This window comes from Rhopalosiphum padi, chromosome 1 (assembly GCF_020882245.1).
Source record: "Rhopalosiphum padi isolate XX-2018 chromosome 1, ASM2088224v1, whole genome shotgun sequence".
Taxonomy (NCBI): Eukaryota; Metazoa; Arthropoda; class Insecta; order Hemiptera; family Aphididae; genus Rhopalosiphum; species Rhopalosiphum padi.
In genome coordinates this window covers 85,593,453-85,616,871 of record NC_083597.1, presented here as the reverse complement: position 1 = coordinate 85,616,871, position 23,419 = coordinate 85,593,453, and the positions used below count along the sequence as shown (strand labels likewise).

The window sequence follows — 23,419 nt, the reverse complement described above, 5'->3', positions numbered from 1 at the left end:
AATAACTAATTTTTTTTCTTTATATTTGAACATATGGTCAATGTGGGAGAGAAGGACTGATAGCTCATTTAGTCTCTCTCTCTTTCTTCCCCTAAATTTTCCACTGATACCGTACTTCTGTAGAAAAATAAATTACCTATAGTAAAGTAACAACAGTACACGTCGTTGACAATTTTTATTTTTTTGCTGGCAAACTATGTCTTAACGTCTTTTTCATACGTAAAACTATGTTCCTTATTTATTCTATATCCGGTTAAATAATATTACCTATACACTCGGACCGTGGACTTTCATAATAAGTTTATAATCACAATTTTTTTTTTGTACATATAGCATAACAAAAACGATCATTGTTTTACGGGCGACCATATCAAATTACACACCCGCAACAAAATTAATTTAAATAGTTAATAGCGATTTATTCCGACTTGAAAATCGAATGAGGCGACAGCGTTCTATGAGCTACTCGTGCCCTGACCTTGAGCAGGTATATAATGTTATATTGAAACGACATCATGTTTCATATGAGTATAATAATTATGCAAGATAGAGACATTAACTGTATAGGTTACGTTTTATAATCATCTCCCTTAATTTATAGTACTTATTATTAAATTGTTATATGTGTCAATCGCACGATGGATAAAATTAGATTATGTAGTTATATTATACACACGATGATTTATCGTAGTCTCCGTTGAACTGGAACGTATCAAACAATCGTCGCGATTAACCGCTTACTCCACGGTACGTATAATCAATTGATGTATATCATGATATTATAATAATTAATAACGTTTATTAATTGAGTTTGCCTGTATTTCACCATTGTTTATTGTATAAAATTATAATTTATCAATTATTGTCATTGTTATTGAGGGTCAATAAAAACGGACGGAGCATATGATGACGTAGATACTCGGGAATCGGGATGAATATTAAGTCTGTCAGATTTTGATCGATTATATTTTTCGAGGACACTTATTCGTCGATAATATACGAAAAAACGAATTAATTTTATTATTTTGGTACAATAATATGTTATTGCGGTCACGTGTATCCCGATTATTTTAATATTTGATTAATGTAATGCAGCGTGATAGGGGATTTTAACGGTTTAAAGAGATATTGTAAAACAATTATATATTGAATTTTATTTGAAATTTTGATAATCAAATAAAAGATTTGACATACTTACCTATGAATTATGTGGTATGTTTAATTAAACATACAGAATATGTATTTAAAACTGTAATATTCTACGAATCATTGTGAATTCTTAAACACAAATGCCACGAATAGATAATATGTTATAGGTAGTTGTACTATGGTTTATATAACAAGTATAATAAAGAGTAAATATACTACCTAATATGCATTATAAAAAATATAAAATTAGAAAAATATTTTTTGCATAGTTATTAAGCATAACCTTTTTATAAGATAAAAAGCATTAAGCAATAAATTTAATGCTGATTCTATAATTAGACTGTATTTTTATTTGACTAAACAAGATATTATGGTAATTTAATTCATATGTAATAGGTATCCAAGTACCAACATCACTAAATATTATAATGTCTTTTTTAGAATTATTTTTAAGTTGATTAAAATATTTGTTGCAGATTTATAATAGTTGTACCTAGCATTTAAAAAACATTATTCATTCCAATTCTGTATTCAGTAATAATAATAGTTATACCTAAAAGAAAAATTAATTTAAATTTAATTTGTGTCATAACGAATCACGGAAAACAGACTGAGAAAAAAAAGAATGAGGAAAAAAGAACAAAATAAAAAAAAAACAAGGAAAAAAAGAACAGAAAAAATATCATTGAAAATAAGACACAAATATATTAAAATATCTTTAAGCATGTTCTATTGTCGAAGAAAGTTGACTTCTCAAAATAGTAGTCCCTATGGTGTTCCAAGACAATTAGTTATTTTTTGGTGGAAAATGTCCAAGTGGAATAAAATTTATTAAATTTCAAATTTTTATTTCTTAAAAGTAATAACAGGTCAGAAAAAACAATAAGTAATACTCTAACCCATTGTTGACTATCAACAGATCAAATTGTATTTACTCAAACAATAACACATATAAATAAAAAGAATAAAAGAAAATATGAAAATATGTATTTATATATGACCAGTAATACAAAATATATTTAACGATACAATATACATTTATACCTGTATGCCAGATTAGTTAAAACAAAATAAATGCATCATAAAAAGGATAAATTAAATACCATTGCATAAACGAATATTTTTTTATTGATTTTTAAAAGTTCTGTTTCATATTTTTCCTGATCTTCTTATCATTTACCGCGATGTTTTAACCATGTACGGTTAAGGACTTTGAGCGCTTTAAAGTTGTATCTTTATTTACTAAACATAGAAAATGTTCATCGCAATCTTCTTTGTTTAAACAAATATGCATTTAGATTCGAGTTATCTTTTATTTGAACATCTAGATAAATTTTAATTGTGCCTGTGTGTTTATCTTTATCTAGATAAAAATAAATACCCACCTGATCCCAAACGTTGTGGTGATTTGTACGGCGAAAGCGGTATAGTGTTACATTGGGCTAATACAATATGGCGATAAAAAAAAAATCAAAACATATCTATAGGTCACGCATATATTATGTACACGAGTTATATATATATATATATATATAATTTTAATTATTAATAAAATAATGTTATTACATAACGTATATCATAGTTTACTCCGAACCGAGATTGGTGAAGTGCATAGTAATATACAAACTGGTTAATAATTTTAATATAGTGTTACATTGTTTAGCTGGCACATACGATCCGCGCGTTATAGTTTCTGTGCGTCTTTACACGAAACCAGCCTCAGTATTGTAGCGATAGCGACAACATCAAGTGCATCGCAATGATATATAGTTTAAGACATCGAACTCCTCGATAATTGCCTAGTAATTACTAATTAGTATCAATATTGTTTAACGTGTTCTAATGTACCGTTGGTCTAAAATCCCGAATAGTTTTGTAAAGCAATTATAGTGTATTTTTACAAATTATTTTAATTACACACTCGATAAAACGCTGTTGAATTGGTCGAAGAATATTGGAATAATATCACGAACGGTGTTATCAGTGGTCAGTGGTTAACGCATATTTTTAAAGGTATTTATCATGTTACATGTTTTTTTTTTTGTTTTATGTAGGTATGTACAAAACACAAAAAAACTAATAACTCGATATACAGTTTTATTTTCAAAAACGAGCAATGTTTATCGTTAAAAACCACGAAAAACGTTCTATTTTCGTTACTATTTTGTTCATCGTGCTTCGCGAAGCTACCAAAACTCGTACCAATTTATTTGTTCTATAATGATATGTCTAAACTGATTCTATTATTTTTATGTCATATATTTTGATTAGTTTAGTGTTAACTTGCTAATAAACATAGAGACTTAATTCTTTGAAACGCTGTATAAATATATACATATTTATTCGTCCGCAAGTGTAATAAAATATAATAATATACAATAAATAATTTATTATTTTACGTACAATTGTGTATTGATAATAGTAGTATATTACTGTAGTAAGAAATACTTTACTAAGTATTAAAATTTCTGTGTATAATTGTTTTTAAATTGATAACCATTACAATCTAAAAATAAATTTTCAGTACAAACTACAATCGAAAGTTTGATTCATCACTTTTCAATCAGCACTCATCAATCATCAGTATAGACAGTATAGTACCTATTTATACGTATTTAATGGTAAAGTTCTATGAATATATTACGTCTGTTTTAGATTTATAACGACATTTTGCCATACTATGGGTTAGCCGGCAGTTTTGATCGTACCGTTTATTCTATTAATAATTATCTAGTTAATAGTATAACCACATTGATAAATTAAATTAAATTATAAATAAGTAGTTATTTAGTATTGATAATAATATTATAAGTAGTAAGTATAATAGCTTATGACCCTAATTTTAATTTACTAAGATTTCTATTTTTTTTATTGTAATCTATTAAAAACGTTAATATCCGACCGTTAATATCTAACCATACACAAATCAGTATCATCTTTATTTGAATTTTGGAAACTTTTTTTTTACTCTAAGAAACTTTTTATTTTCTACTTACAATAATGCACTATGCACTTATTATACTATTATTACTGTATTACATTTTTCCAAATATTTCGAATTTCGTTAACCACTATGCAATAATTAAACTATGATTGCATGTAAGTATTGAATAAATTATTTTTATAAATTATAGGCATACAATTGGGAAATCGAATTGTTTGATTTGGAAGCTAATCCTATCCTACGTTTTAACCTTTTTAGTTTTTTTTTTTAAATTTTTGCAGTGTTTTGCTTTTAATATTGTGTGGATTTCATAATTTTAATTTTTCATTATTATTGTTACGTATACATGTATTAACATAAATATTATAGAAATAAATATTACTGAATATGCTATGATATTGGATCAGAATGTGTTTTATATAATTTTTGTCAGTGGCGTAATTATACGGGGGGAGATTCGGGAGATATATCTCCTCCCTTGACCACTCCCCCCCTTTTTAGCTTATATTTGTGTTTTTTTTCACTTTTAACTTTATCAGTAAACAATAAAATGCTGGTATGTTTGGTATTGACAGTTTTAGTCATACCACCCTCTTCGATCTCGATGAAATCCTAAACACGCCACTGATATTTGCTTTCATATGGTGTGATGCATGATGCTCTTGTGTTAAATTTAACTTAAAAACTAAACGGATAGGAAAATATTGGATTGATATAGAATGTAAAACTGTTAGAAATGTTTCTGTATATTTTCTACTAAGTAATGCTACAATATATAACTTGTTGAACAATTTTAAATATCAATTTAAATTAAATAATATCTAAATATTTATTTTGGTGATGCCAAATTCCAATAGTTAATACATACATTTATATTAAATAATAGGTTACGAGTTGTTATTACAAAATTCCGTCGCAAAAATGTATAATTGCATTCTACTCATTTTCTATTTATTCGTGTATGTTAATTGTTGACATTACCACACTGGTTGGTCGTGCCTCATCTTACCGACCATGATCACAGCATAGTCAACATACAAATAAAGAATTTTTCTAAAATCGTTATTTATAATTTATTATTCTGCATGCCTGTATAAAATATTTGGTTTGTTGCTTAATAATTATGAAAAATTAATTTACTGGTTTATAATATATTAATAGTAAATAACAATATGAATATTTTATACATTCATGTGAAATAATATATTAAATACCTATTTATTTATAATATAACTAATACTAGTAATACCTATCTATATTATAAATTAGTAAATTAAATATTCACAATTATTAAACAACTAAAAGGTTTTTTACTATTTAGAAGTGTTTTTTATAGTAATATATACTTTTTATTTCTGAAGTTTTGCAGTCATTCTCATTATCATTTATCGTACATACATATTATATAGACGCCATCGCCAGGATATCTGTCTAAATAATGCTTAAATATATAGGAATATATTTTCAAGTTCTGTTAAAACAATTCTAGGCATTTATAATTATTATTTAAAAGATAAATAGTAGGTACGTTGATAATTACGTAAAATAAAATATTTTCACTAACATTAAATTTTTTTCTTAAATATTTTTTTCCCCTGAAAATCCAAGGAGGATGCAACTGACCCCTTTCCCTGACGATGCTTATGTGCACATAATATTTTATAAGACAGTAAAAAAAAAATTCTGAAAACTATTGCAAAAAATTAAAATATTTACGTTCTAAATGATGGCATAAAATATTGAATCGTATAAAAATCTGTCGAAATGCAACTATATGTTCTATAAGTATAAAATATTGCATATCATGTACAAGGTTTAAATAATAGATAACTAATCGGCAATTGCCGATTTCACCGTACCAGCCCCTGTACCGACGATAATATACATTATAGTTAAATACCTATTGTCTAATTAAACTCATATAGCAAAACACTAAAACGCGATAACTGCAATCATAACCTGCTAATATTATCATGGTAGTAAAAAGAATGTCACCGTGAAGAATACATGATATAGTTGTCACAATGAATGATTGAGCAATATCAAACGATAAACGTATATATTATGCTAGTTAATTGAGCGTTATACATTTTGTAAAAAATACTATAATACGTTTGAAAAACTGTGTTTGAGTGCGAATGATTATAATACATTGTAATGTGTTTGGAAAACATTTATAATACACTCTAATATGTTAAGTAATATTTTATCAATGCATTTTCTAATATAATTAAAAATATAATGTCTTTTTATGATTTATAAAAATCGCGTATAAACATTGTAAGTACTTGTTCATTAGTACTTGTTTAAAATGTCGTTACATAATACGCCATATACACTCCAAAAGTGTTATTTCAGCTGGCGCATGCACTTCCTAAGTTTGAAGTTTGTAAATATTCTTATTTCTGTCTAATAAAAGTTTTTGACAAATATGTTAACAATATTTTTATTTGCCTTAGATTTTGTGTTATTTTTTATTTGAATTTATTGTAATATATTAATATAATGCAAATTATTAGATATGATATAGGTATTTACGTGATAATTAATAATACTAATGTGAAGAATCAAAAAATATCAAGCACAAAAAAAAAATCAAATAGAATTCGATAGTTGTATATTTGTATTATACGAATAACTACGTAGTTTGTCAACACATCGTATGTACCTACTTTTTTATATGATTCAATCGTTATACATTAATACTTTAATACTATTATAAAATAGGTTTACGATAGACTTTAACTAAAATATGATTAATTTAATACCTGACATAATATATGTATATTACACGCATCATTATATTAATGATATTATCGGCATTTATTAATGTTTATGATGTAATTTTATGGGTTATATTATATTGTATAAGTAGTATAATACGTAATAACTACGATGCAACGATTCACTTTATTAATTGTGATACTTTACATTATTGTGGTTCAACTATTTTTTAAGTACTGGTTTTTCATCTTTTGTGATATCAGTAACAAAATAACGTTTTTTTTTTGTGTGTTTTTATCCGATTAAATAATTTTACCAAGTTTAGCAACTTTTATTACTCGGGCTTAGAAAAGTCTGTAATATAATAACAAGACACAAAATAAAAAATTCCGTTCTTTGTTATTATGTATTATTATTATATTTATATGACGTGTATACTGTATATACTAGTCGTATAATAATATGACTTCACCCGAGAAAAAATAAACAAAATATATAAAATATAATATTGTATCTCGGTTTTAGTATACCTCAGTTCACAATCAAATTGGCGTCGGTATACTTCGACTTATGAACTAATTCGATCATTATGAACAATGGAAATAGAATTCGGTATATTTTTTTAACGTCGTTCAAATTACACTTTAAGCTTTTTTGATATTTCTTTTTTTTTTTTTTTTTTTTTTTTTTTTTTTATTAGAAAAAGAATATATACAATCTGTATTAACTATACAATAAGTAATGTGGTTGATGATATTGGTTGATATTTCTCAAAATTATTTTTGAAATTTTCATCAAAATCGGTCGTGCGTAGTTTTTGACTATATTTATAGATTCTATAAAAGTATCTTTTATTTCTGTAACCAATGGCTATCCTATAAGGTATAAACAAAAAATATTCGATTCTCATGTGTTAAAACGAAATTCATGCATGAGTAAACTTATGGCAACCTTATACTTAAGGTTTGAAATACGAAGATATGAACACTCTTCACCGAGTCCCAAGAAATAATATATGTGTGCATAGTTGGGCGCTAATCTGCTCAGTGGTTTCCCAGTCTATAAGCCTAATACAATGTGTTATTTCTTACTCTTAGTTCTAATCCTCGGTATAACTCGATCAAGGTGTTGAATTTATATATATTTTTTATTTGATTGCCATCGGAGAACAAGACCTTTGCAATACTTCTTTTTCAAATTTAAAAAAGACTATTAAGTAGATATATACTATAAATATTATAGTATTATTCATGGTTTTAAATTTTTTTTTTAACTTGTTTTTATTTTACAATATACTCGCCGTATTTTCATGATTAAATGTATTCCTAGTTTACCGTCATAAATAATACTAAACGAAATCATAATTTATTATAATAGTTTTTATTTAATATATATTTTTGAATGTGTATTGTTTAACCACTGTTGATTAGATATATTTTAAACACTGAAAACTTGATCAAATTATATTGTGTGTTGCCTATGTACAAATATCGTAACGAATCTGTTCAACAATAACAAATAGAGTACACAAATAAATAGTTTAAAATTGTTAATGTTTACGATACAGTCTAACAGTATGTGATTTAACACTTAACATTGAGTGTAGTTTAAAACTAAATTGGAAAAATAATACGTTATAGCATTATCAAAGTCTTGGCAAGTCGAATGTAATTTAACACCGTTGTATTATACAATATAGTGTACAGTGTCCAATTCGCTTATTTGACACTCTGTTCTATAAACGGCAGTACACACCACACACACACACACACACACACACACACACTCGTCTAAATGACCAACTTGCGATAAACAGCTGGTCAATGATTACTAAACGACTAAGTAATACGTATCAGACATAATATGAAGTAATAAATATAGACAATTCAAAGAAAACTCCATCAGGAATCCTATATAACCCTATAAAAAGGCAATATTTTAGACCCGATCGCTTAAGAAACTGTGAAGTTTTGATTGGGAGAATTTAATTGTGAAATCAGATTTTGATTCATTAACAAGTTTATAGTGTTTTAATTGAATCGATATTCAATGATTGTTTTTTCAACTAAAAGTAAAAACGATATGCGATTTTGTATTATTTTATATCAGTTTTGATAGTTTGAAAATAATGACCATAATATTCTTTGACATACGACAGCGCATACGAAAGTTCAGTGTTTAAAAATAAATCTTTCATTCATTAACCGCTTCATTTGACCGCTTATTATATATTTTCCAGAATAGATAATCACTTGAAACGTTTAATGCCTATGACAAACACACGCTTTTATAATGTTAATAAATTGATTAAAAATTCAAAAATGATATATTATACTGTTTCCTGTGTTTTGAGTTATAATTTACAGCTGAAAATATATGAAATGTAAAATTTTTATTTTTATTGAGTACTTGAATAGGTAGCTGGTATTTGAGTTTAAAAATCTAACGACTATATTATATTATACAATTATACAATTACGACTTACGAGTACAAGCTCTGTATAATACAACACTGTAATTCTTTTATGTTTCAGGCTTTATTCTTATAATAGACTTAAAATATCACCGTTAATAATACGTTGCGACTAACAATATAAAGCGATATGAATAGAAAGATATTTAAAGAAAATGATAGACTTATCGAAGCAATAGAGGCTCAAGACGCAAAATCTTGTCACAGACAATTGTTGTCGTGCTTTCTAGGTAAGCTATTTTTAAATCAGTTATATAATAATATTTTAGTTAATATTTTTGGAAAATAAAATACCTGATATTATTTTGCTAACTGGTATTTATTTCCAAAAAATAAACGATACCGCTAACCGATGTAATTAATTAAAATAAATTACAGATGGGTTTGAGAAAACTCTTCGAACTTTAAGAAATCCAATCAGTTCAATTTTCAAGGAAAATTGAGGTTAGCATTCGAACTCGAACTTGAACTTCTCGAACAGTTTGAATATTCCGAGAATAGTCGAGTTCGAAATGTTTATGTATGACAGTAGATTAATTTGAATTTTTTTGTCAATATTGTACATGCTGTTAATATTTTATGTCATATAATGTATTAATGTCTTAATTTAGCTTGAAAATCATCAAATATGCATTTAAAAATATGCAGTATGCACTATGCATAAAAAATAAAAAATATACAGTTAAATAGGTATGCCCTAAAATTATTTTATTAAATATTATTAAATATTTTTTTATTCAATTTTCTATTTACTTATACGGCTATCTGACAAATGAAAAAACTTTTGTTCTAATCAATATTTAAAAAAATTTCTTTTAAATATAATTTAAAATTCATAAATTTTATAGACACTTGCACTACATTTTTATTATACATTTTATATTTTATTATTTTTTAATACTGAAAATAAAAAACTTAAAAATTGATAGAAAAAAAATTTCCAAAATATTAAAAATAACCAATTTGTAACTCAATAAAAATGTAACGCAAGTGTCTATGAATTATGTTTAAAATAATTTTTTTTTAAATATTGATTAGAACAAAAGATATTATTTAATTCGACAGATCTTTGTGGGACACTCTGTATAATATGTATATAAAACAATAATACAGCTAATATAGATAATAGATCTAATCTAATCTACCCACTGACCATTAAGATAACAATTAGTCTGGTCTTTATAACAAATTCGCAATTAATATAATTGTGTTGACCTTGATTCATGAAAATTATTTATGAAGTGCTTAATTTTTAATAAGCTATTAAATCAATACGCATTAAAAATTAAAAATATTCATTTATAATAAAAAAATATATCCTTTAAACCCTAAAATATCAAAATATGCAAAAATATGCACTAAAAATGTTTAGTATTTGATCACAAATTATGTACTTTTACTAGTTACTATAAACATACGATAATTTTAACCAGAAAAAATTTGCAAATGTATGAAACTCCTTGATCTAGTTCTTACCTATAATAAGTAATAACTAGCCAATTTTTATTTTCTAATTTGATTTAAAAATTATATAAGTTAAACCTTTAATAGTTTGAAATCAATGTTTATTTTACTAATACTATACTTTAAGATTTGTTATGGTTAAATTATTAAAGGTTTGAAAAAAATTAACTTAAAGTACATGGAAATTTAAGTTCGACCCGTCCCAAATTAAAATCATTGTAACAATATTTTAAACTTTATATTATTTACATTATGTATAGCCTCGTTGATGTCGCTATCGGCGGGCACAGTTATCGCAGGATGGTCGCCGACCGAAGGAAGTTTTACAGACCAAGATTTGAAGAGATGGTCAACCGAACAGGAATCGTGGATCATATCGATTTACGTGTTCGGCGCGCTGATTGGAGCATTGCCTGCCGGTTTTTTGGGTCAAAAGTATGGCCGCAAATCGTTCCTTCTTTTGCTAGCCATCCCCATGATAGCCGGATGGATAATTTGTCTGTTGCGATTAGAGAGCGTGAGTATGAGTATATGACTTAATTCATTTTTTCGAATTAAAACTATACTTTAACAATCTATAACTCGTGTTTGATTTGAAAAATTATTAGTTTCGATGTGCACGTATTCAAAAGTATCTAGTCACTGTAGAGTATTTTTCCATGACTCAATTTTTGCTCATAAGTCATACTTACATGTAGACATTACTTTCACACAATGTATGATACATAATATATCGCGATAAAAAAAAAGTGTGATCGTCATAATAAATCGTCGAATTCGGTAGTGTAGTTTGAAAATATATATAAATGGTAAAAAATGTACAGTACATCTATTCGTATTTCGTTTACAAAATCTAACCAGTCACATTCGATCGCCAACTCTATACCGATTGCAATTTACACATAGTAATGCACTATGGTTGAGTCTCAAATTATTTTGTATAGTTTTCACCTCTCTTTCTCGTGTAGTTAAATTTATGCGTCGTACACGTGAGTCCGTGAATTTATTTCACGTAGAATTTTATTTTCAATACATTATTAGTATATTCCAAATTCCAATAGTTTCTACATCTACACAGCGGTGATCGGTGATCAATTATTTATTTTAAACCCGTTAAACCAGATGTACCTTCTCCACACGTCCAATATTTTACGATAATAGTGGTTATATAACATTTATTTTTAGAACATTAGGTACAAATATTTTTAATTTTTTTCTTTTTACAGCTATTATTAACATATTTTTTATAAATGTCATACTAATTTAATAAATATTATGTTATTTTAAATACACGTGAAATAAAAACAGTGATTTACTAATTAATTATACATGAATTCAATTTACGGATTTTTAATTTTAAATGAGTACACGTGAACAAAAAGCACGTGTGTCACATAAATTTTAACTCACATTTAAATCTGAGAGCTCTAATTTTACACACTAATAATCGTTCTCATTATTACGAACTATACTAACCTATAACCTAACCTTACGACTGTCTGTGATCCTATAACCTAACCTAACAAATCAAAACACTGCAGGTATGATAATAAAATTTTTAATTATGTTTATTTTGCCAGATTATTTTATATATTTGATTATCAATTTTATCATCAATTAATGTATACTAATAGTTTCTGAAATCAGAAAAAAGAGCTTAATATTTTAGTAAAAATCTATTACACTTGTAAAAAAACTAAACTCATTTAAGTTATATACCTAATTATAATACCGTCAACATACATTTTTCATGTGTGGTCCAAGTACTACTAAAACTCAGAATCAATTCAGAACCTATCTATAGTGTATCACCCACAGTAAAATCTTGATATCCATTATTAAGTCATATAACTTTAATTTATGTGCCTAACTATATAGTTCATAGTGGTTTTTCAAATGCCCCACGATTTACGGTTTATATAACGTACACTAATATTATTATAGCAATAATATTAAATATTGCAAGGTTTGCATCATGATAGTGTACTATGCTTATATTATATTATAATACCTACAATCAAAAAATTTAACAATTTATAATTTAGCGAACGTTATCGCATTTCATAATTGATTTCCGTATTTAAATGAGATTATAAGCACTATATAGGTACCCAAAGTCCTGTTTCACCGTAGGTATATTCTTTGTTATAGAGTTATCACATTTATTAAAAATGTTAAGAAGTTAACATAGTTACATATAAATAATGTGGTTCATGGTAATTTTATTATAATGACAAAATACAATATTATTAATATTACCATACGTATAGGTAATAGGTACTATTTTGCGTTATAATTGATGCAATAATCATAAAACAGTTGAAGAATATTTTTTAAAACATTTTAGTTATTACTAATTTTCATAATCGTTTGACACCCGTCCTTAATTTACCCATACAACATGACGTACACCATGTGTCTACCATATAATGTCACACGCTAGTATAATAAGTAGTTTAATTTTCCGTATAATTTCACTCGGACAGCAATATATTTTATGTATACTTACTAAAAAACAGTCATCCAGAATAATGATAATACAATAGGCGATGGCAATTAGCTTCGAACACACACGTGTTACCCCTAAAATTGGAATAATATGATAAATACGAGGGAAAAATCTACTCGAATATTTTACGACCGTTTATCGACGTCAATGGCTTTCAGTTTTCTTAAGCATATACTTGTTTACTTTACATAAATCCCATTTACTTTTGTTTAGTACTAATTATGACATAATAATTTATTATAATGTATATTGATTTATTCATGTGCCGTTTTATTTCAATAATTAATGTAATTGCCTTGCTCCAGGTAAAATAAACAAAACGTTTATCCACATGCTATGATTTTATGTTAATTTTGCTCACTTATTTTCCAGTTAAGGTGATGATGATGGTAGTGATGGTACCTATTTGTTATGCATAATTACTCGTTAACACAATTTATTATTCTCATCAAACACAATGTAGTTTTCAGAGATTTTACTCAATAATATTTCACTGTTAATTTCTATTCGCGAAACACAATAAAATACGTCGATGATTTTAAATCGCATGTTTGTCGTAATTATTTACATAGTCTACATCGAATTGTTTTTATGTCATGTACAACGATTTTCATAATCGATTTGTACCACGACGGTCATCTTGTATAAGAAAATTAGAAAAATAATATTTTACAGTATAATCCGTATATCTTTCGAATTTAATTTTTTAAGTATATTTGTGTACGCCGCGAACTGCGTGAACCCAACGATTTTGTCGACTATAATTACAAATCTACGTCCCCGTGCAGTACCTATATCATTCAAATATTTCACTCAGATAATGCAAAAAATGATACTACAGTGTTTTGTGATGTCTAAGCTCAGTATATTTTCGGAGGCGGTTAAAAATTAAAATTTTGAAAACGTGACTATAAAATTGTTTTTGTCTTATGTGTACTGACTTAAAAACCAAATCAACACGTGTCACGATTTAATTAACGGATTAATTTATAAAATACGTACACCTCTATATTCTTGAAATAAATGTTACAACCAGTGCCGAATTCAAGTCTTAAAGGCCGGGCTGAAATTAAACTAATATTCGATGATTCTTAAAACCTGTCAAGACAAATTTCATCTACTTGTAAAGTTGTAAGTGATTCGATGCGTTATTTATTTATTTTTTTTTTTTTGGTATTAAATACAAGTGAAAATAGGTTTTAAAAAAGAAAACATTTCAAATATATGTGGTTATATATACGTTTATTGGCTCATAATTTGTTTTTTGTTCTGTGACAATTTAATATTCAATATTCTTAATAATTCATCACTTTTAAAAGTCCTGCAGGACATCATTATTGAGGTCCCCGCGCCTCCATCGCGAAATCCGGTACTGCAGTTTGCTGCAATAAACACGGCCTTATTGGCTTGGTCATATTATATTTTAGCAACAAATATATGATACCAACGTACAACGCGTTTTCGGCGATGATTTTCAGATGTTCCTGGAATGCTTGGGACGGTTCGTGTGCGGGATAGCGGTGGGCGCGACCACCGTGGCCGTGCCGCTTTACGCCCGCGAAGTGTCGTCGGACGCGCTACGCGGCCGCACCGGCGTGTTCCTGGACTTCATGCTGTGCGTCGGCATACTGTACGCGTACGTGGCCAGGGCGGTGTTGCAGGGCGTGCGACAGTTCTGTCTGGCGTGCTCGGTGGTGCCGATCGTGTTCGTACTGCTGTTCTCGTGCGTGCCCGAGTCGCCGGTCTACCTGTACAACGCGGGCCGGTACGAACGAGCGGCATCGGCGCTGAGGTCAGTATGAAATTATGTAATATGTCATTATATATTTTGACCGCAGCCGGTCGAGTGCACAATAATTTATATAGAACTTATCGCAGCCCGTCGGCTTCCCGCAGTCCGGGGACTTTGGTAATGTTAGAAAACCACATTTTCGTCGAATTTCGTTAAATACCATTTTTTTTTTTTTTTACAATATTTTTATCCAAACAAGTTTCAATAGTTAAGGTTACAGTAAGATAAACTTATTAATTATTTTGAATTTATGTTTTATTCGCGCGTTGAAAAGTGTTTTGTCATGTTCATTAAACCGTAGTTTGGTGTTTACAGATGGTTAAGGGGTAGGCGATTCAATGTCAAAAACGAATTCGATAGAATAGAAAAATCCAAGTGTCACGACGATGAGTTATTTGACCGCAGTGAAAAGATGAGTGCCGAAAACAAGTAAGAACAATTATTTTTTTATTATAACATATTACATGTCGCGGTATTACTCGATTACTCGATACCTCAATAATAAGTGATACTACGATGCATACAAAATATATACAATAATTTATATCATAAAACCCTAAAAAACTACGTGTAAGTACTCGTATATAATCATTTAAATTCTAATATTAATTATCAGATAGGTTAGGTATAGCATGTTAGATTTAAGTATTCCTAAACACTCGTCAACCTATTAAAAGTCTAGTTTCCTGGTCAAAATAATAACGTTCGAGAAGTCTTTTAATGCTAGCTGATAACAATAAAATCGGCTAATAAATTGACCTAATTTATGATATATAAACACACAAAATCTATTTTCTACGCAGTGATTGAAACATTTTTTTTTAATAAAAGTGGTGAATTCGCTTTTTATTTATTGTCTTACGTATACTAAAATTAAAATAATACTTAACAATTAATTTTCCATTCCTAGAGTACAAAATACATTCATAAATAATGTGGTCAATAATAATTTAAAAAAAATAAAACTTTTAATTTAACTTATTTGTTATTATTTTCATTGAAATTTGTAACTTAATTTAGTTAATTAATTTATATTTTAAAATGAACTTTTACTCAACTTGATTCATTTTTTTAGGATAACCCAATTCAAACTATTAAAAACAAAAACGAACAACTTATAGCTTACTTTTGATTATGATAAAATCACTATACTATAGTCGCACAGATATAACATGTATAAGGTTGATGTATTTTACAATAATTCTAAAGGGATTTACAAACGGTTTCAGGAAATTTCTAGCGAAAGTTACGATGATTTCTTTCGGTCTAGTGTTCGTTCAGCGAATGTCCGGCGCCGGTGGTGTGATCCAGTACTCGTCCACATTATTCAAAATATCCGGGTCTACCATCGAACCGAACACCGCGTGCATCATAGTCGGCACATTCCAACTAGTCGCCTCTGGGGTTTCATTTATGTTCGTTGACAAAGTCGGACGGAGAACTCTGCTATTGATCTCATCCGCGGTCATTACTATGTGCCTCGTCCTATTGATCCTTTACTTCAGCCTTATAGAAAACGGTGAGTGCGATATTATTGTTATTGGTTCATTTCGAAATGTATACTATACCGATCAATCTCCCTCACTTATATGATAATTTCGAGTTTAAATCAAATTCTAGTAAATTCGATCGACGGTTAATACGTTTTATTTTCTAAATAGAACATCATCAATATCTCTAAACAGTCTAAACATTATAATTTTTAATAAATATCGTGAAAAAAAATCATAAATAGTGCCCTACAGGATTTTTATGCACATTTTATTATGTACGCAGCAACGCAAATGGACTCGCCGTGGAGGATATCCCTGCTGTTCATCCTATGCGTGTTCATATCTGCCTTCCGGTTGGGCCTGGGACCCATCCCGTGGTTTATAAGTACCGAGCTGTCACCGGCATTGTACGGCGGACGTATACAATCCTTGGCCGCGTCCTTTTCCTGGACCCTGTCGTTTGTCATCATGAAGTCATTCAAGATCCTTGTCGAGGCAAATCCCGTGTTGTTGTGGTGTTCGTTTACCGCATTCTCGGCCGCCGGGTTCCTATTCGTGCTGTTCTATGTGCCTGAGACCAACAACAAAAGCCGTGAACAGATCCACCTCGACCTGATTGGCTAGGTTGATCTAATAAATATTAGCAACATCCGCTGTTGGGCTACAAATACATTTCGCAAGCCATACCACCACGATGAAAGCGAAATGTCGACAACAGCACAATAATTTGCCACCATACCGTCATCTGATCCAAGTCAGTGTAATATCGATGGATCGTACTGACTGTAAATTTGGGTAGCCAAAATATATTCGCGATCTTTGGCGTAACTAGTGGTGATCTTGCAGAATGGTGCCCCCCCCCCCCCCCCGGGCGGAGAAAGCATTTCAGACTTGAGACGTCGCTCGGGTTTATATACACACACATATATATTTATATGTATATATATATATATATATATATATATATATATATATATACACACTATACGTGGTAAATCACAATGATCTGACACATTCAAATGTAATGTAAAATTGTCTCATCTTCGATCTCGATACACCGTGTATATTTACAGCACTTAATTATTACATGAATGCAAAATTCAAAACAATGGTTGCGTTAATAAAAAAAAAAAGTAATAATTTAAAAAAAAATTTTGTGATAAAATATAGACTTATTTCTAAGTATTTATGATGTTAAAATTATACTATATTATTGTGAGCTACGTACAATTGGCCAAAGCAAACGATTATAGCTTCTGTATAAAATTTGTGTACTTAATATAATTGTAATTTATACTGTAAAATATGTCCTAATTATATGTGTTAGAACATCAATAAGATTATAATGCGCGTAATCTTAATAACTAGAAAACATAATATTATTATATATTCGTTTTTTGTATGATTAAGGTGTTTATATGATGTACTTTTTTGATGATTAAAAAACTATATTTTTTTATATTTAAAAACAACAAATCTAATAGGTAGTTTTTACCTCGTCGATATTTTTATTATAATTGTGTTGACCCCGAGCCACCAAGGGTTTTTATTGTTTTTAATGAGCAAAACAAAAAAAGTAACAATTTAAAGTTTTTATCGATAGTGTAGAATAATATTTTACCGATGTTATTGGGTTGTATATATGTATGGAATGCATATATTACATAATTAACAAGAAACCGAAATTACTGAGAATAAAATATAATCGTACAATATTAGTGCACGCATGTGTGGTTTGAAGCGATAAGCTGATTACGACCTCATCGTATTGTACAATTTTATTATTTACGATCGTTAAATTTAATTGATCTCACCAAAATAATGAAGAAACAAAATATACCATCATATACAAAAGATAAAGCCATAGTAATAAGTCACTATAATTTGACGAACACACAATAATCTATATTTAATGAATTATTATTATTATTATTTTAATAATATAGATAAGTACCTATCTATTATTTTTAGGTAAATCGTATATTATAGTATAACGTACTATGTCATATTATGTCGTGGGTGTCGGTCGCGTGTTGTATAACTTCGTTCCTGTAAACCACAGCTGTATATCAAATTAACGAATTTCCATTATATATATTTTACAACACACATATTATAATGATATTGTAACTGTACTATATTATAAATAAATCTACGGTTGATGACAACTGAATCGGTAATATTAAAATTAGGCGAATTCGCGTGAGCAAAAAAAGGTACTTATACTTAAACATAAAAATAATAATACGTTGTTCTGTTTAAATATTGCTTCAGACGCCCCGTGGGGAAATCATTTTTTGCTACACTCCACGAGAATAATAATAGGCGGAACCATGGATTAAACATTAATTGTAGTAAATATACAACCTAGTCATTTTTAGACGTATAGAAGACGACGTTCAACATTCATATGTACATTTTTTACTATCTACAATTTGATCTGGTGTAAGAATTTTACTAACTTCATAATTTATTACGATAATATGAATCAAATTTTATGTTTCGCTATTTTTTTTTCTCAATTTTACAATTGATAATATGCGTAGTTTACGATATTGCATAATAACAATATATTACGATACATATTATAGTCGTATATTCAGTGGCGCCAAACCCGAAATTTTTTTGTGAAACTAAATCTAAAATTGTTCTTTATTTGACTTCTATAACATCTATGTCACACGCTATCAACAGGTATAAATTATAATATATATAAAACCTTATTTAACTCTATTAATTCATTAACTTCTAGAACTCATCTGTACACACCCGCCCACCTATTTAAGAAATGAAGCGATCGTTTCATATGACATGATTTCGGCGCCACTGCATATATTATTTAATAATATTATCTTCACGGTCGTGAAGACAACTCGAGTTGTCAACAAAATATGGAGTCATTCTTCAAAACATTATTCTAAATGGTAATTTATTATATTTTAAAGTTAAAAGTGTTTAATACGAATCAAAACATCTAATTTGATCTATAATTCACATTTTGTATTAAAGATTATACGAAACCGTGTATATTAGCTGGTTAGCTGGTAACTAGAAACAAAATTAGGTTATACTGTGGATAGTATCTCAGTAATTAATTCTATCACAAAACTCAATAGGTATATAAATTAAGGTTGAATTGTTTAATAGTAAATAGTAATATAGAAGCTAACTTAACTTTACTCATTACCTAAGTAGCTAAGCTATCGTCACCCCTGCAGGCCTCTACCGTCTAAATACAAGCTGCCATGCAAATAAACTTTGTACATATTATTAATATAATCCTGTATTTGAATATATACTATATTATAATTATAAGATTTACTAAAAATATACAGATGGGTTAGTAAAACGGCTGATTATAAAAATAAGTTTATCAATAATGGTTTTAGATGTGAATGTCCATTAAATATTATTATTTATTAGTTTAAAAACAATAAAAACCATATTTTAACAAACATGTAGTAGTAAACAACGTGATTTTGCGATAACACAATTTTTTATGTCTATTTTAGTAAAATATGCTTTACGTTATTTATTTACCTATTGTGCACAACTATAAATAAAAACTCTGTTTTTTTTTAAATAGTATTTTAAACTTATTTCTTAAACAATACAAAAAAAAACTTGACTAATAATCAAATTATAGAACATAGCAAATCGAATTTTAATAAAAATTATATTATTTATCATTCGATTATAATATATTAATTAATTTACATTTAAAAAAAATATAAATATACTTGTGCATAGTTACATTTATACTATTATTATTTATTACACTACCACGAACCATTAATTTTTTTTTTATTATTAAAAAAAGTTATACAGTGCAAAAAGTATCGAAAGTATGTCCACTCGGTAAATGTCTGAGAGGTACAATAATGATTTACATTCTCCCCACTTTCTCAAACGTTTCCTATGCTACTGCAGATTGTCACAAAATTAAGGAGTCTAATAATAGGAGTCGTAATTTAATAATAATAGATTATTTCTCATAATATAGATGGCGCCATCTATTCCAAAAAACGATCGAACAGAATATTGTAGTCGAGCACTCAAATCATAGGTGTCGTACATTGAGCAACAATAATATTTTTACAACAGCCATCAAGATGCATTAAAAAATCGTCACGCACACAAGACCATCGAATAAAAAAAACATCAACAGTTATTTAGTGCACAGTAAACCGTCGTTGATCACAGTCGCATGAGAATTTTTTTCATAAAAAAATGCGTCTCTTGAATGGTGTCATCTCTTGAGTCGTATTTTTATTTGTTAGCTATGTATAAATTATCTATATACGGTTTTTAGATAATTTATTTAACGATTTAATGAAAATCAAAATCGATGATAGCGGTGGCATGTGTGGGTAGTATCGACGACAATTTACCGGATGTCTGTAATCTGTGTATATATTATATATTTTCGTTGACCTCTATAACATCGACTATTATTGTATTAGACGTTTTAATATTAGAGGCGAAAGAGACGGGTTAAAAGGATTTCAATTAAGACGTGGTTTTAGCCCTTATTTACGGATAACGCATATAAAGAGGATCTAAAATAAGAATTGTGAGATTTGGAGGTGACGACAGCAATATTTATAGAGTGCATGTGGTAGTGTCAGCGACGATATTTTTGGGAGAGGGGGTTATGTGACTGGTGTAATTATGCTAATTTATCTAACTATATGATATATTATTTATTATTAACCGTTTGTCCGTTTAGTACAGTTTTGGTTATAGAGATGGAAATATGTATACGAATGGGTAGGATGTGGTAGGATGTGTGGTCGATCGGTTATGTGACTGAGCGGCTGATGGTCTGCAGGAAAACCTTTTTTCATACAACTTACTAAGCCTCTTAAATATGAACCCCTTAAATTTTATATTTTTATACAATAGTCACTATTAATTACTCTTACATTATTAAAAGAAATCAAAGTTAACGTTAACTCCTAAATATAAATTTACGATATTACGCACTTATAAGACGTATATTTATAATCATATCTATACGAATTGTGTTCACACAGCTTTGGGTAGTATACAATCTACACTTCTATTACCGTGACCATATAACATACAAACAGATATGACACAAGACCATATAAGTACAATAAAAATCGTCATTCTTCATACTATACCACAAGACTCAAAAATTAATACCCCCCTCCCATTTGCCCGACTGTTTGCGGCGCCATTGCCCAAACGTGTAACACAACACATCTCAGGGTATCTATAGTTATTATTTGTTCTATCGTGTTAATATGATATTGTGTTCTATAAATAAGTAACGTTTATGGGTAAAATGCTCAAATGTTGTGTAGGCGTGTAGCCAAATACAAATATTTATAAAAGCTGGTATATTGCATAATTGTATATGATGTTTTAATAATTTTGTGAAATCATACTGTTTGTGAAAAGATTATTAAAAAAATTAAAGTCTTATCGTATAATGGCACGTTTAAAAGTATTTTTTTTTATTTTTTTTGCTATTTGGTATTATACCACTGCCTGATTTTGAGCTCATTGCATGGAAATACAAAACGATAGATAGAACTTTCGGAAACATAATCATAAATGCTTAAATTACTTAAGTTATATCTTATTATATATATTATATATTGTAATACTTCTTAAACGTACCTATATCACCATTTACAATACACCTAAGTAATAAAAACTAATAATTTCTAATTAATTTACAATTATCACAATATCACCTACGAATGTTATTTTTACTTCTAATTATTTATACTTGCAGTTTGGAGAGAATTTTATCTTAACAAGAACCTATTTAAAAACAATTATTACAATCAATAATGATTAGAGAATGTGTATTTACCCCGGCTCGTGTATTCCATAATGGATCCAAAGAATATATTTCCGTTATTGTACCTACTTATTCTGTAGAGTAATCGATGTATGTCCGTGTATCTTATATACTAATAATGCTGCATATATTTACAATAATATGAACTATTAATCTATTATACACTACTACATTATGTCATTATTAAAACTGTAATCTCAAAATATGACAATAATTAATAACTATTATACAAATCTAGGTTTGATGATTGAAATTATTGTTCAGTTGTATATTTGTACTAGTTCAGACAATTTCGTTTAGCTTTTTTCCCTTTAGCTTTACACTATAATATTAATATTGTTTACACGTAAAGTATTTCGCTTTATTTTATTTTATCTTAGATTATCATGATGGACTAGGACGATTTAATATTATCGTCTTAATAAGTATTAATGCGGTAAGGTAAGTGAAACATTTTATTATTAGTTCGAACTTCCTATAGTTTATGCATAAATTCCATGGTATAATAATTTGTATACAATTTATGTTTATTATTATTTGAACACAGAAACTGGCTGATATGTAGAAATAATAGTAGTATTATAGTTTATTTTTCAAAAAGCTTAACTTACTGTTTATCAGGTTTTTGTTTTAAACATAGAGTCTTCGAGTAAGAGTTTCCTTCTACAGTAACACAGATGGTCACCTTCATGTTTTCCTTTAATATGAATTTATTCAATTGTTTTATTTTTTATTTTTTGAAATTTTTAGAACTTATATTATTACTTGTATTTAAGACGATTTTAATTCAGATTGGGCGTGTGTATAACGTAATATATTTAATTAAGTACTTATTACACTATACTCAGAGAATTTTTACAAATTAACAATTTATGTAGATAATTGATTAATATTAATTAGTAATTTTCAGATCATCAAATAGCATCCATCTATCAAACCTATAACCGTTGGCATAATATTATCTGTACCTATTCTTTTTTTGTTTTCGATCATAATTCATAAAAATTTTCCAAATAAGTCACCTTAGTCACCCGC

General features: G+C 28.1%; 1 protein-coding gene across 2 annotated transcripts; it reads left to right on the top strand.

Annotated features, from left to right (window-relative positions):
- The first annotated feature begins 2,776 nt into the window (after window positions 1-2,776).
- Window positions 2,777-18,007, top strand: LOC132932433 (facilitated trehalose transporter Tret1-like). Of its 2 annotated transcripts, none has more exons than XM_060998811.1 (7): window positions 2,777-3,162; window positions 9,352-9,520; window positions 11,015-11,271; window positions 14,742-15,055; window positions 15,371-15,484; window positions 16,285-16,574; window positions 16,832-18,007. In XM_060998811.1, exons 2-7 carry the CDS (start codon window positions 9,421-9,423, stop codon window positions 17,170-17,172), a joined length of 1,416 nt encoding a protein of 471 aa, XP_060854794.1. In that variant the 5' UTR covers window positions 2,777-3,162; window positions 9,352-9,420; the 3' UTR covers window positions 17,173-18,007. The 2 variants fall into 2 exon arrangements, with proteins under 2 accessions (XP_060854794.1, XP_060854795.1); XM_060998812.1 differs by lacking the exon at window positions 2,777-3,162 and adding an exon at window positions 9,669-9,734 and having other exon boundaries at window positions 9,381-9,520.
- Window positions 18,008-23,419: the final 5,412 nt, after the last annotated feature.